The sequence below is a fragment of the Dreissena polymorpha genome, chromosome 5 (assembly GCF_020536995.1).
Source record: "Dreissena polymorpha isolate Duluth1 chromosome 5, UMN_Dpol_1.0, whole genome shotgun sequence".
NCBI lineage: Eukaryota > Metazoa > Mollusca > Bivalvia > Myida > Dreissenidae > Dreissena > Dreissena polymorpha.
The window spans coordinates 21,752,996-21,767,413 of record NC_068359.1 but is presented as its reverse complement, the minus strand read 5'-3'; the positions used below and the strand labels follow the sequence as shown (position 1 = coordinate 21,767,413).

The window sequence follows — 14,418 nt, the reverse complement described above, 5'->3', positions numbered from 1 at the left end:
ATTAACTGAAAGGATACGTGAAAGGATATTTCTGCACTCTGGCTGTCGGATTCCGCAGCTACCGGTCACCTGTTACACGTTGCGAATACTTCTTTTGGGTTTAATTAAACAAACATCTTTAACAAAATTAACTAAAATCTACAGTAGATCTCTCGAAAACATTCAACCAAGATAAATGTCTAAACGTCAAAGTCAGTTGTGGGCATACGGATAAGAAGTGAATTTCTGTTTTAGCCCACCTACATTATGTTCATACACAAACAACTTGTACAATACCAAACAATGATGAACTTTCGCCATCATATAAGCGAACTTTTAACAACTTAATACAACGGGTGGATTTTAAAATTTTGGAAAGTGGTCTTCTACATCTTGATTTCAGTACATAAAAAGACTAAACATGACTTAAATTTTATATACTTCGTTTGTTTTTCTTTAAAAAGCTTGATTATATAAATTATAATTTCAGACAACAAAAATGACTCAATATACTAAATTTTGATATGATAATAACACTCACAGTTATTTGAAAACATTTTTCAGATAATGAAGTTCGCAATCTGATAACTGAAAAATATCATACTATATTAAAGTTAAGTTTTAACAAACCCATAAATGCTGTTATTTTGATGACGCGAAGAACTTATTTAAAATGTGTCCTTTCAAAAAGTGAGAATAATTAAAGGTACCCCTATTTTAAACAAATTGAAGTTGCATTATTAGTTGATCTAGCAAACATTCACATTATGTATTGGAAACATTAATTAATTGTTCAATTTGACATATACAGTCTTATTTAATCATTCAATTAACAATTGTGCGATGTCATCATAAATCCTCCAAGCCCCCCAACAAGAACCATTACATTTGCTTTAAAAAAAGATGCGAATTATAAACAATATTCGAATGTTACAGCCTACTGTATTAACCATTACAAATATTATTGTTTTATTGCATATTTCTTTTTTTATAAAATTGAATTTGAATCTGTAAAATATCGTTATATTTTTTATATTCTATACCACAAATACAACATGTTAAAACTATTTATTTTTACACCAACCAGATATTGACTAGCTGTTGAAGTATAGTTATTGGGGAAATCAATAATTTGAGTTGACAATTATTATTATTATTTTGCTATTAACACGAATGAGTCTTTTATTTACATCCAAGAACAGAGGTAATGGAATCTTAAAACAAATTATTGTTGGAAAGTCGTGTGTTTGCATGTTGATTTCTTACTCGTTTTAGAAAAAAGCTTATGTTTACATATATTATGTATTGAATATCATTCACGGAATGTACATGCATGTTATTATGCGCGCCATTAGGAAAACAGCTGTCGAATCCACCGATAAATAACAATGATCACAACAACAACCAACACAAAAACGCAAAAATGTTTATACTTTGTGTATATTCAAATCGAAAGAATTACATTTGCATCAACATATGTGACATGTCAAATCAAATATTGGTGATGATATGTTTGTCTAAATTGTAGCGCCATTTATTGATTATATTTATTATTATAATATTTATTATGTTTTCATAAATGTTCAAAAGTAATAATAAGCAGAAATATGTCGTCAACTTAATTCATTAAATTCATGGAATAAAGTCATTCAGACATTATGACGTCATTTCTGTTAATGTTTTTAAGTCAACTGCTTAAACGTGTTTATACAGGTACATTTTTTAATTTCTACAAATTAACGCAATCGTACGCACATATATTTAAGTAAACCAAAATTCAAGATATTGTTAGAGATAAAACAAAGTGATCAACAACAATCAATAACAAATAAGTATAGATGAAGAATCAATAACAATAGCAACACTTGTTGTTTTTGTACAAAGTCATAATACAGACAGAAAATAAAACAGAATACAATACAAATACTAAGAGCAACAAATTTAGAACAAAATAATAATATGTGAGCAGCAAACTGTTTTTATAGACCGCATTTAATTCATTTAGGTAAATGAAACTTTTAGAAATTATGATAATAAAACTTGTCTCAGGCGGCTTCATGTAATGCTTACTGAATTTTTTTCTAGAACGTTCAGTTTAATCAGTTCACGTCAGGGACGCTATTCGGAAATTAAAGGTCACAGGACTTTTTCATTTCCTCGGAGGTCATTTCACCAACAGTATCTTGAGACTCTTGAGATGAAGGTGTTAGGTCATTTGCAATTTCGGTTAGCTGGTCGGCAACGTTTTGAGGTTCTTGAGATGTGAGTATTAATAAATGTGCATGTTCTGTTTGCGGAACATTTGATGGTGAAGCATTTGTCACTTCCTCAAATATCTGGTCTTCAAGCAGTGGGCGTGTTTGGGGGCCTGACAGCTTGGCGATCGGGTCGGTTGATTCATTAGGGTTAAGAGAAGGCTGATCATTTTGAGATTGAGTTAACTTTTTTGGTATTGTAATATCGGCCATTTCTGGAACACTGATATTCCGCAAGTCTGACTGCTCAGTGATCGGCTCGGTTGATTCATTAAGGTTAAGAGGAGGCTGGTCATTTTGAGAAGGAACTAACTTTTTTGGTATTGTATTATTGTTTGGCGGCGCAACATTTCGAGCAGGTTCAACCGTTTTTAGTAGTGTCTGATCGGCTATTCGTGGAAAACTGATATTTCGCAAGTATTCAATATTTGTACTTCTCATATATTCTCTTATCGGTGTTCTGATTACTGATCTCAGTAGGACCCAGTTTACCTGGTTCATTTCGTTATAGTCAAGAGTATTACACCCTTCAAGTACCTCTGGCAGGACGACATCTCTTTCTCGAAGCATTGTAATCAGCCGGTTCCTCCTGGCGTCTTAAACAGAGAACTAGATGATGTAACAAATAACGACATAAACAAGCCTGAAACTTTTATATAATGACTATTATTTGAAATGGGATTCTTTACTTGCTGCTGAAGAAATATCCCAGTTGCGAAAATTATACCGCTTAAGTGTTTACCAGATTAACGCACATAATAACACCTGGGTATCAATCATATAAAGTATTAGACAATATTTTTACCTGGCAAGAGTGCTTGTGCAAATTGTTCCTGGAATTCCCAAATTGTGCTCTGAAGATACGAACGTGACATGACAATTATAACTCTTCGGCACCTGAAAACGAGAAGCAAAACATATAGCAAAATTACTTACATTTATGTACCAATGAATAATAATAAGTTTGATTTCTCTTCCTTTAACAACGTAGAAGTTTTTATCCGCATTATTTCAAGAAAGTAATATCTATGATAAATGTTCTTGTAGCAAATAGAAAAACAGCACATATGCGCAAAGTGAACAGTAAGCTGAACAAGCATAATAAACCGTATTGTGTGTATTTCGAAGTTTACATGGTGCTTTTGCGCTTGAGTCTGCAGTATATGTGGACTCGAATGAGTGTTTCTCAACACTAACTGTTTATCTTATTAGACTCATGAACGTTGGGACGAATATTGAAGCATAGCTGTAATTTCAGCTATGTAGTTTCTACTGAAAGATGTTCATTTTTTCTCGTGTCTTGTTCGTTTTGAGGAAGCCGGAGTACCCAGAGACAACTTCATCGGTCCCGTATGGCTACCACGAACCAATCTCGAATCCTTCCGGAAAAATCCTATTATACAATGCGGTCCGACATAATTGACAAAGATCATATCGCAAAACGACGAGGCATGTAACATATGAAGTATAGACAACACTCGATTACACAAAACCTGCAGAAAAAATGAACACAATATGACACTGCAAATACATATCATATTCTCTATACATATATTGAATCCATTTCAGCATATTTTCGTGGGCCTTATGCATCTTGGAGCATGCGCATTCAAAGGTTCACAGGGGTACTAACAACATACCTTACATCTGCTGTTGACATTACATATAATAAAATGATAATTTTTTGGTTGCTATATGCTTTCTTTCTTATGGCACCTACCTATATGGAAGATCACCACAATTTTGTGGGTTGTGATTGACTGACCTTATTTGGTAAGTTAAGAGTGTTAACATCATTAATTCTCTTTGATTGTTTTGTCTTAAAACCAGGACTTTTTTGAAGATATTTGTATTGTTCCCATATTTTGTAAGAAATTTGCAACATTTTAGTCAATCAAACATAGGGGCGATTACACAGGTTACCTTGACTAAATTAATATGAAAAAAACGTTTGTCTAGACATGAAATTTAATAATTAAATATAAAATTAATTATTAGTCAGTCAAGTGTTAAATCATTAAGTTATTGTGTAAATCAACTTATAATATAGCGATGTGCTTTGAAATCAAGCCCATATGTCACACGTAATAATAACAATTTAGATATTGAAAGTTTATATATATGTCAGCTTAGTTTCGTTTACAATGATGTTCTGAAATGTCTTAAGAGATGTAAATATTGCAAGGTGAACGCTGGATGAATACTTATTGATTTGATAAATGTTTGTTTTATCTAAAGTATATAATAGTACTATACATTTACTGAACAATATATGTTTCTTGGTTTTCAAAGCAAATTTCTTTCATAGTAACCAATGTCAATTTTCTGTCAAAGTATCGCAGCATTTTGTATTTTTCTGTTAAAGCTATGTTAACATACTACAACATGTTTTCTTATCCAAGATTTATATCACTTTAAGTTTTATTATTAAGACACTTTTTTAAACAAAGGATTTTCGTAATATGCGTTTGTAGAATTTTTAAAATACAACTTGTCCTTCAAGTTTGTTTAGTTACGGCAAATCAGAGGCATAATTTTGATTTTGTCTTGTATGTTAACATAATTTAATCAACATATTATTCCTTTGATCTAGGGAATAGTTTGTGATGGAAATCATGTACCTTTCAAGATCTTAGCATTTAAAATCGTGTGTCACCAAAGCGCGGGATGGTATTACGTCATTATTAAATTAATTTTAATCTGGATAATTCATCAGGACGGTTATGTAATTCTCTTGTGTTACTATTTAATTCGTGATTCTATGAGTTTTTTTATCCTCACTTAAATGTGTTGTGAAAACTTCTGGGGCCGTTTAAAGCCTCCAATTACTTGTATTGGCAGTGCCAATTCGATGACCCCAGTTTGATTTATTTTTTTTATTCTTTGTAATGTATATAAGTAGCAAATATATTACATGTTTGTTTTTTAATTGGTATGTATATAGTATTTCAGATTTTTTGTCCGTGATGTTTGCTTACCTTCTCTCAATTTCGCCAGCATTGTTGATATGTTCGGATGCATCCGGTTGATCATCGCGCCCTGGGACGTAGAGTCGAAGTCCTCTTCTACACTCTAGCTCCTCAATTAGGTCTTGTACGAATTGCTTGTCCCCCGGGTCGTCTTGGTTGTAGCACACGAAAGCGTCGAAAGTATAATCGATCACGTCAGCTGATTAAAAAGAAGGACAAGTTCAAAGTATTTTGGAAAAATAAGGCGGGTATAAAACGTTATAAATACTCTTCTTGACTTCATTTTTAAGCAAACATAGTTTGAGTAACATGTTTTATGTATAGGTAAACTCCGAGTGTAATAAACACATGTTTATTACTGTCTTTATATGTGTCGATTCGCAACTTACCTGTGCGCTTATGTGCGCTGTATTGCGGAAATAGCTATTTGCATAAGGCACTTTTATTCGACATTTGCAAGATCACCATAATGTTGTTAGGGCGTTACTTGGTCTAAACGTTCATTATGTGCATCATTTAAATACTTTTTAAATACATAGCCATCGGAATTGATAAATGAAACCAAGGTCATTTGCTGTATATTTGCCTGTACACGTATTGTAATATGTAACATTAATGTAATAAACATGTTCGGGCGTAAATTAATGCATTCAAGTAATGGTAGTATACTTTGGGGGATTGCATTTCATTGAACATAAAAACGACGTACACTTTAAACAGAACCTTATTATGGCCAATCTTTCTTACTTATGGTCATGATGTTAATTTTAATGTGTAATATAGAAGCCTTATATCGATTGTTTTTTAAAGGAAAAGGAAGATGTCGTTAAGCAAATGTATGCCGCTTGCAGATACATCTTAATAGCCAACACACATGGGAGAAAATAAACATGGTGGTTTTTAGCCATAATTACATTTAGGTTGGTAGAGTATCAGCCAGTAGAGGTTTGACTTTTAAAAGTCTATTTAATCCAGATCAGCATTACAGCAAGCGCTTAACATGTCTGCAATTTAAGTTAAATACATTGTGGTCAAATATACTTACATACATAAATTGGTAGACGTTCAGATATCGTGGCATCTGAAACAATAAGTATATATTTAACGTCTGCAAAAGGTACATGGTGATTATCACATACTGAATTTTAAAACGAATGGGATTGGAATTTTTTAAGACGTTCTTGTAAATAGATGCATTCGAGCAGAATTCAATACATATAACACGATTTCTGGATTTGGTCAAAACATAATTCAATCATTCGAATAAAAACACACTAATTATCTAACCAGTGACTTTTGGACAAATAACAGAGGAAACTGCCCGGCTATCCGGTTTATTGTACTTCAAAATGCACGTGATACTTTAAAAAGCTGACTCACGTTTTGTTACAAAATTTAACGACGGCAACAAAAATAGTCCACATTATTTTAGCATTTTGCTTTTATGACGCTTTATAATTGTATCGATTTAAAATGATGATTATTCATAAATGAAACTGTATTTTCCGTATGAGTCTTCGTAATAAGTGTTTTGGCGATCATCACTTTAAAGTGCGCTTTTATTTTTGAATCTTTGACATAAAATTAGAAACTGTCATTACAACAATTTGTGGACGATTACCTTGAAACGCGTAATCATATATCTTGCATAAATTAATGTCATGGACAGTTGACGGCAGCTTGTATCGCTTCAACAGGAAATCGTCCTAAGAAAGACAGATTAGACTTTCGACATGCGCAAGTTTTCTGATATAACAATCTCGCTTAAGATTTCAATCAAAACCCAATGCAATGCAAAGCTTCCATTTTTTTCCAAACATGTCTGACCAATCAAGATTGAGTAAAAGTTGTTATCCAACTTTGGACCGCTTTGATTGAAATCGATGAAATCGATCATATATTTAGCATTGGATTTATTTGTTAAATGAAGAACTGTGTCGTTTTAACATTCATATTTTGTTATTACTTTAAATATAACAATTGCACAAAATAAGTATATATCTTCATTATCTTCTCTGAGGAATTATATTGTGTTCATTTGTTAAACACATTAACGTTTAGACCTTTGTTTTTCGGTTTGTTTGGGGTAGCATTTCATTATTTATTATAAGTGTTAGGTAAAATCAGTAAAATGAGCTTCGGGTTCAGAAATGATTACAAAAACAACATCTCTATATAAAAATTTGCAATTACATAAAAAGATGACGTTACTAAAAGTATTCGTCCGACACAATATATTTTTGTCAATGACACCTTGCATTTAGATCCTAGTTTTTACGGTTAGTGTCACCTGGATTTTTAGTATTAATTTCTGCCGTTCATGGAAACGTGCAACTTGGTCATGTACCGACCGTTACGGTACGGCATTGTACGGTACGCTATGGTACGGTGCCGTACATCAATATAAGAAATATTTCAACACTTAGACAGACAAACAATCACCTTTGTTCGACCCAAAAGAGACCGAAAGAAATTTCTCGTAGTTTCTTTAATCTGCAGTCGGACTGATCGTTTCATCATTGCTATGGAATAATTTTTGGAAAGAAGATATACAATAGAAACAAATTCTGTGTGTATATAGTTGGTAGAGTTTAATTGCTTTACAAAAGTAACCTGCACAGGTACGAACACGCCGGGTTTATTAATTGGCGTAGTACAATCACAAACATTTCCGATTCGTTATGTGGCTAACTTAAGTATTTAGATAAAAAGAATCAATTGACGTCACAGTATGTATAAATGGCGCGTCGCACGTTGTCCCTCCAGTTAAAACATAATATTCAGAGGACACGTTTGTTTTCCTTAATATGTCATGCAGATTCGCAGCATATATAGTTCACCAGATCATAGCATAGATTAAAAATTTGAAAATATAAATTATATTTAACTTCTTATAGAAGAAAATATTCACTAAGGCGAGTGAGGTTGGGGTAAAATTAAGGTTATGGTGTGATTGAAGCAAATAAATATTTATTTTACTTCTTATCATATTCTCGTAAAACTTGTTTCCATGATCGCCATGCAAGTGATCAATGTCAATAGTTGACATTTTGTTAAGCAGGATTATATCTATTTTGTTCTTAACAAGTTTGGCTTATAACAACCAAATGTCTATATATACTCTTCAGATTGAAGCTAGGTGAAAATGTTCGTGCAACACGTTCACTTGCAATACAAAAAATATCTGGATAAAGCAACTAGTATAATTACCTAGTTCATTTTTTGGTGGTATTTGGAGCCTATAAAGTCAACGTCACTGTGATGAGATAGATAAAAAGATAACGGTCACTAAGGCAGCACATATGTTGGAAAATCCTTTATGTAGCTTGCTTCTTTAATCCCAATATACAGAAAAGAGACTGCATGAATGTAAACGTAAACCGCACATTTAAATTTACCGTTCTTTTCTCAGCCTGAATAAGTCTCCTGTATGCCTAACATTTGCGTAAAAGCTTATTTAACATGGATTGCCATTTGTATTTCTAAATCGTTGCAAGCGTTTAATATATGTGATTGGGTTGACATGTTAGAAAACAATAATGATTTTCGGTTCCAACAATTATTCGTAATTTTCGCTTCAAACAATTTTGCGAAAAATACATTCGAAACAACAACAAAACAACATAAAACTACATTTTGTTATACATTTGTGATTTAAACATGTATTTGGTATGGTTTATGTTTCTCTTATACATTTTCATTCGCCAGATAGAAGTAGGAATTCAAGGTGTTATATTTGTAATGACAGTGCTGAAACGTTTCGTAATCAGTTTGAATCCTGGTGATTATGATCTCTGAAGCTTTGAATCTTAGGAATTGCCACAAATATACAACTTTGGAAGCAGATTATTTAACCAAGACATAAAAATATGAACCATTAATTAAAATATTTTATAATATTTAGCAGTCCTGTGCCCTGAAATTATGTATGCAGAATGGATATATATTATTATTTGCTTTACAACAATTGCATTAGATAACACATGTATTTGTTTAAAATTTAAATAACGTCTTAACGTAAAATTAACATAGCTTAGGTTTTGTCCTAATACGGTCTTCATAATAAATTCATCAATTAAAGAATATATTGTAACGCGTTATAAGTACTTACCGAAACATTCCCAACGATCTGAAACCGAACATAAGAACTTTTAGAATGTGCCAACAAAATCAATATATTTATGTAACTTAAATTATAGGTGGAACTGATTTCAAGACACGTTTATATATCGAACAGTAAGACTGGAAAGAAGATTAGCAATAGAAACATATTTTCTGAGTATAAAGTTTGTAGAGGTAAATTTCTTTACAAAAGTAACCTGCACAGGTATAATTACGCCGGGTTTCTAAATGAGCGAAGTATAATCACAAACATTTTCAATGCGTTATGTGGTTAAGTATGCAGATAAAATAATCAATTGACAACACGGTATGTATAAAATGGCGCGTCGCACGTTGTCCCTCCAGTGGAAACATTACATTTAAAGAACACGTCTTTTTCCTAAATATGTGCTGACTTTAAAGAAACGTCACATGATTTACCCTTTTATCACCATCGTTCCGAATTGGGTAAAAATCATTCAGATCCGCAGCATATATAGGTTAACAGAGCAAAACATAGGTTAAAAAAATATATCTTTTTTTTAAAGATTTTTAAGTTTTTATAGAAAAAGTTCACTTAGACGAATGAGGTAAGGGGTTTCGTACAAGATAAAATAAAGGTTAAGATGTGCTTGAAGCAAATAAATAGTAATGTTACTAAAATTCTTATTCTCGTAAAACTCGTCTCCATGATCACCATGCAAGGTTAGTGATCAAGGTTAATAGTTGACTTTTTGTTTAACAGGATTTTTTTGTAGTTTACAAGTTTGGCTAATAATAACCAAATCTCTATATCTACTTCAGATTAAAGTTAAACTGTATATATGTCTTCGTGCTCTTGATAATTTGTAAGACCAAAACCTATGAATGCGCTCGCGGTTTTAGCACAACTAATATTAATATCTCCTCATATTCTTCGAAAGTCGAAATGGAGTGTACGTCCAAGATGAAATTAAGGTAAGATTTTGTTGGCAAAAAGGCTTCATATCTGTTTAAAAACTATGTGAAGATGTTCACATATCTTTAGGATCTTACTGTGTGGTAATCGCCAAGAAAGCCCATAACTCTTTTCTATAATTAAGCAGAATGTCCCGTTTTGTAACTAAGAAATTCAGGTGAAAATGTTCGTGTACTTTCACTTGCTATAAAAAATCGATTTAAAGGGGCCTTTTCACAGATTTTGGCATATTTTTAAGTTTGTCATTAAATGCTTTATATTGATAAATGTAAACATTGGATCTTAAAAGCTCCAGTAAAAAATCAAGAATAAAATTTAAAAAAGTAGCCGGTACCAGGGCTCGAACCAGTGACCCCCGGAGTCCTGGAGTTAGTCTTAAGTAAAAACGCATTAGCCCTCTCGGCTTTTCCGCCGTGTATACACATCTTAAGTATTTTATACCTTATATAAGCAATCTTCGTAGTTTCGTAAATTCAAACGACAACAACAGAACTCTCCAAATTATTCAATCGTTTCGCATTGCAACGCTTTATAATTTTTAGGTTTTTAAATTGTCTAAAGTTACATATAATGGCTATATTGGACTATGGTAACTGTTCAGTAATACTGTTTCCTCACAAATATCATAACTAAAACGAAAATTTGCGAATCTGAAACAACTTTTTCAATTTTGTTAATTTAACAAACCGTGAAAAGATCCCTTTAACGACTCTGGATAAAGCAACTAGTATAATTACTAAGTTCATTTGGTGGCATTTGGGGCCAATCAGGTCAACGTCACTGTGATGAGAAAGATAAAAATATTACTATCACTAAGGCAGAACACATGTTGGAATATTCTTTATAAAGCTTGCTTCATAAAATTCGAATATACACAAAAGAGACTTCTTGGATGTAAACGTAAATCACACATTTTAATTGACCGTTCTTTTCTCAACCTGAATGAGTTTCCTGTATGCCTTACATTTGCGTCAAAGCTTATTAAACAGGGGATGCCGTTTGTATTTCTAAATCGTTGCAAGCGTTTAATATATGTGGTTGACATGTTAGAAAACAATTATAATTTTCGCTTCCAACAATTTTGCATAATTTTTGCTTCCATCAATTTGCTAAAAAATACATTCGAAACAACAACAAAAAGACATAAAACTACATTTTTTCAGACATTTGTGATTTAACGTTCGTTTGGTATGGTTTATGTTTCTCTTATACATTTTAAAGTGCCAAATAGAAGTAGGAATTCAAGGTCTTACATTTTAAATGACTGTGCGGAAACGTTTCGTATTCGATTTGAATCCTGGTGATAATGGTCTCTGAAGCTTCGAATCTTACGCATTGTAAAATATACAATTTTGGAAGCAGTTTTTTTTTAAACACGACATAACAATATGAATAATTAATTGAAATATTTTAAATATTTAGCAGTCCAGTGCCTTGCATATAATGTATGCACAACGGGTTTTATATTATGATCTGCTTTTCAACAATTGTATTTGATAACACACGTATTTGTTTAAATTTTAAATAACGTCTTATCGTAAAAAACTCATAAAGCTCAGGTTATATTTTTATCCCATTTTCAACGAGACATTGACGGTATAACAGCTTATGGAATATACTAGCCTGTATTCAACTTTGTGGGATATACCTGTCGCGTGCACGGACTACTTTTTACTTTACCACTGAATGATTTTTCATAAGAAATAAAGTCGAGAAAACTTAAGCTTCAAAATTATACGACCTTCAACCTTTAACTCTAGTCATATGACATACTTTTTCGCCATCAGTATAATGAATCAGCTGATTGATGGCGTCATAAAATGACATACTTATTGCGTCATTTTCCCCATTTTTTTTGACGATTTATTATAAACTCGACTTATTTCACAAGTACATGAACTGTATATCGACATATTTGAATTGTCAATTTATCACATTTTCCTTATTTCGTGTAATGTGCATTGCTTATAACCCATGCATATACTTTTGCCATTTAAGAATGTACAACAAGCCATACAAATATCGCACAATTCATAAATTATCTGCAATATTTGCTTTCCGATTTAATTCACGTTAGGCATAGAGCTGTGTAAAATATAAGATGGTAAAAATAGCACCACATTGGAATTCGGAACGTCCCATTTTGTACACGGGTATAATCCACTCATTTATCTGTTGTGTAATGGAATGTTTTCCATTCTTTGTGTATTAATATATAAAATTATTTTCTTGTACAATAATGGCATTTACCATAGACAAATAAAATATTGTGCAAGTTTAAACATAATTATGTTTGTATGCAGAAATCTGCAATTGCAACCGAGTTTACCAACGGCTATTATTTGATAAACTGCTCCGGTTCATTTTAACAGCAGTAATGTAGATAGAGTACATGACGTTGTGTGTGACGAGAAATAAAGTTTATCGAGTTCGTAAACTCATTTGAATATAGTGATATGATGGCATAAGGGTCTTTATTTAACTATGCTAAAATAATTATTAAAGACCCTAAATGCAAAATCGTTAATTATTGAGTTAAATGGATTCATAGATGGATTTTAAAGGATAATTAGAGGTAAGATACTAGTTCGAACGTGTTTTTGTTTTTGTTTGTACCTTTGTCGTCCCCTGTTCTCGGGGAAATGATTTTAACATGGGTGCCATTGATGCATCGGATCACACACGGCATACCCATAACATTATATAAAAAACACGTCTTTAAATTCGTCGTCCGACGTCGGAAAACGTATTGCCCTACATTTAGTCAAATAAAGTGTCAGTCGCTGCAATTGTCTGTTTACTCGTCGAAATTGTCAAGGTTGTCGATGGTGTACATGTATGTTGACATCGACATCATTTTGTCAGATGCAATCGCCGTCATATTAGATTTTGATCATTTTCTTTCGAAAAAAAAATGAATTATAGTAAAGTAAAATCTTCTTTTCGCGGTCGTAATGTGTTACAATTCGCATACTGCGTAAAATTGAATCGAGGCATATGGTGATATTTTTACTTGTTTTACAGTTTGTGTGTGAATTGTTTAAGCCTTTTTTGCGTACCAGAACAAATACATTTATATCACTACGCATGGTTACATTCGTTAGATTTTAAGCGCTTATAAGACTGAATTAAAATTATTGTTAAGGTTATTAGATCTATTTATGTTAAATGTCACGTTTAAAAAATCAAATGGGATAAATAGAATACTAGGATTAGAGCTGAATACAGAGAAGTTTATGTTGCTCGCAACATAAACTTCTCTGTATTCAACGCTAACTTAGTATTCTCTATATCCTATTATCGTCTTTATAATAAATGTATTATTTAAAGAATATATTGTAACGCGTTATAAGTACTTACGGTAAGATGACGAAAGATCTGAAACCAAAAATAAGAAGTATTAGAATGCGCCAACAAAATCAATAAATCTTATGTAACTTAAATTATAGGTGGAACAGATTTGGAAACACGTTTACTAACTGATATTGACGTCTATATATGTATATATTTAAAAGCGAGATTATACGATTTTTATATGTGATAAAAATATGTTGCATTAACACAAAATAGGCAAGAAAAAGTGTAAATGTACATTGAAGACGAATTTCAGAAAATGCAGCAAAGACGAATAAGCGCCCCGAGTCAATTTTGACGAAGATATTTCGTACATATTTTTCTACAATAACCGAAGCATTCGTCTTTTAATTTGGGTCGAAGTTAGTGTTAGTGTGTCGTATGAATAGATACCGTTGCAGGAAATTAAAATGAATTGTAAAACTAAATTTAGATTCACATCAACATGCATGATATACATGCTGGCGAATTCGACTGTACAAACATTTTCGATTTCAGAATTAAATATCTGGCTTATGCCGTCATGTTCTTCTTAACTTTTATTTTAATTTATATTGAAATATAAGGTGTTTTATACACATTTTATATAAATTCATAAATATTTGACAAAATCATATAATCTCGCTTTAAGGTATACTGATGCCATTAAATGCAGACAGTAACTCACAAATAGTGAGTAGTTGTTAATATATACAAGTTTGCATACTTGTGTTAAGGTTCAGCGTGACTTTAAACCGATTTAATCCCCCTTTACTGAAAAGTTTTGTGGTCTTTTTTACGATTTTAATTTCAGTGTTGTGTT

At 32.1% G+C, this 14,418-nt stretch overlaps 1 protein-coding gene across 1 annotated transcript in view; it reads right to left on the bottom strand.

Annotated features, from left to right (window-relative positions):
• Nucleotides 1-1,737: 1,737 nt before the first annotated feature.
• Nucleotides 1,738-14,418, bottom strand: part of LOC127831872 (myeloid differentiation primary response protein MyD88-like) — a 38,335-nt gene continuing 25,654 nt past the window's right edge. The window contains exons 7-12 of the mRNA XM_052356945.1: nt 13,623-13,640; nt 9,315-9,332; nt 6,249-6,284; nt 5,213-5,402; nt 3,040-3,131; nt 1,738-2,830 (exon numbers count right to left, since the gene is read on the bottom strand). Of these exons, the coding sequence (XP_052212905.1) occupies nt 2,109-2,830; nt 3,040-3,131; nt 5,213-5,402; nt 6,249-6,284; nt 9,315-9,332; nt 13,623-13,640 (1,076 nt within the window). The 3' untranslated portion in view covers nt 1,738-2,108. The remainder of the gene's footprint in view (nt 2,831-3,039; nt 3,132-5,212; nt 5,403-6,248; nt 6,285-9,314; nt 9,333-13,622; nt 13,641-14,418) is intronic.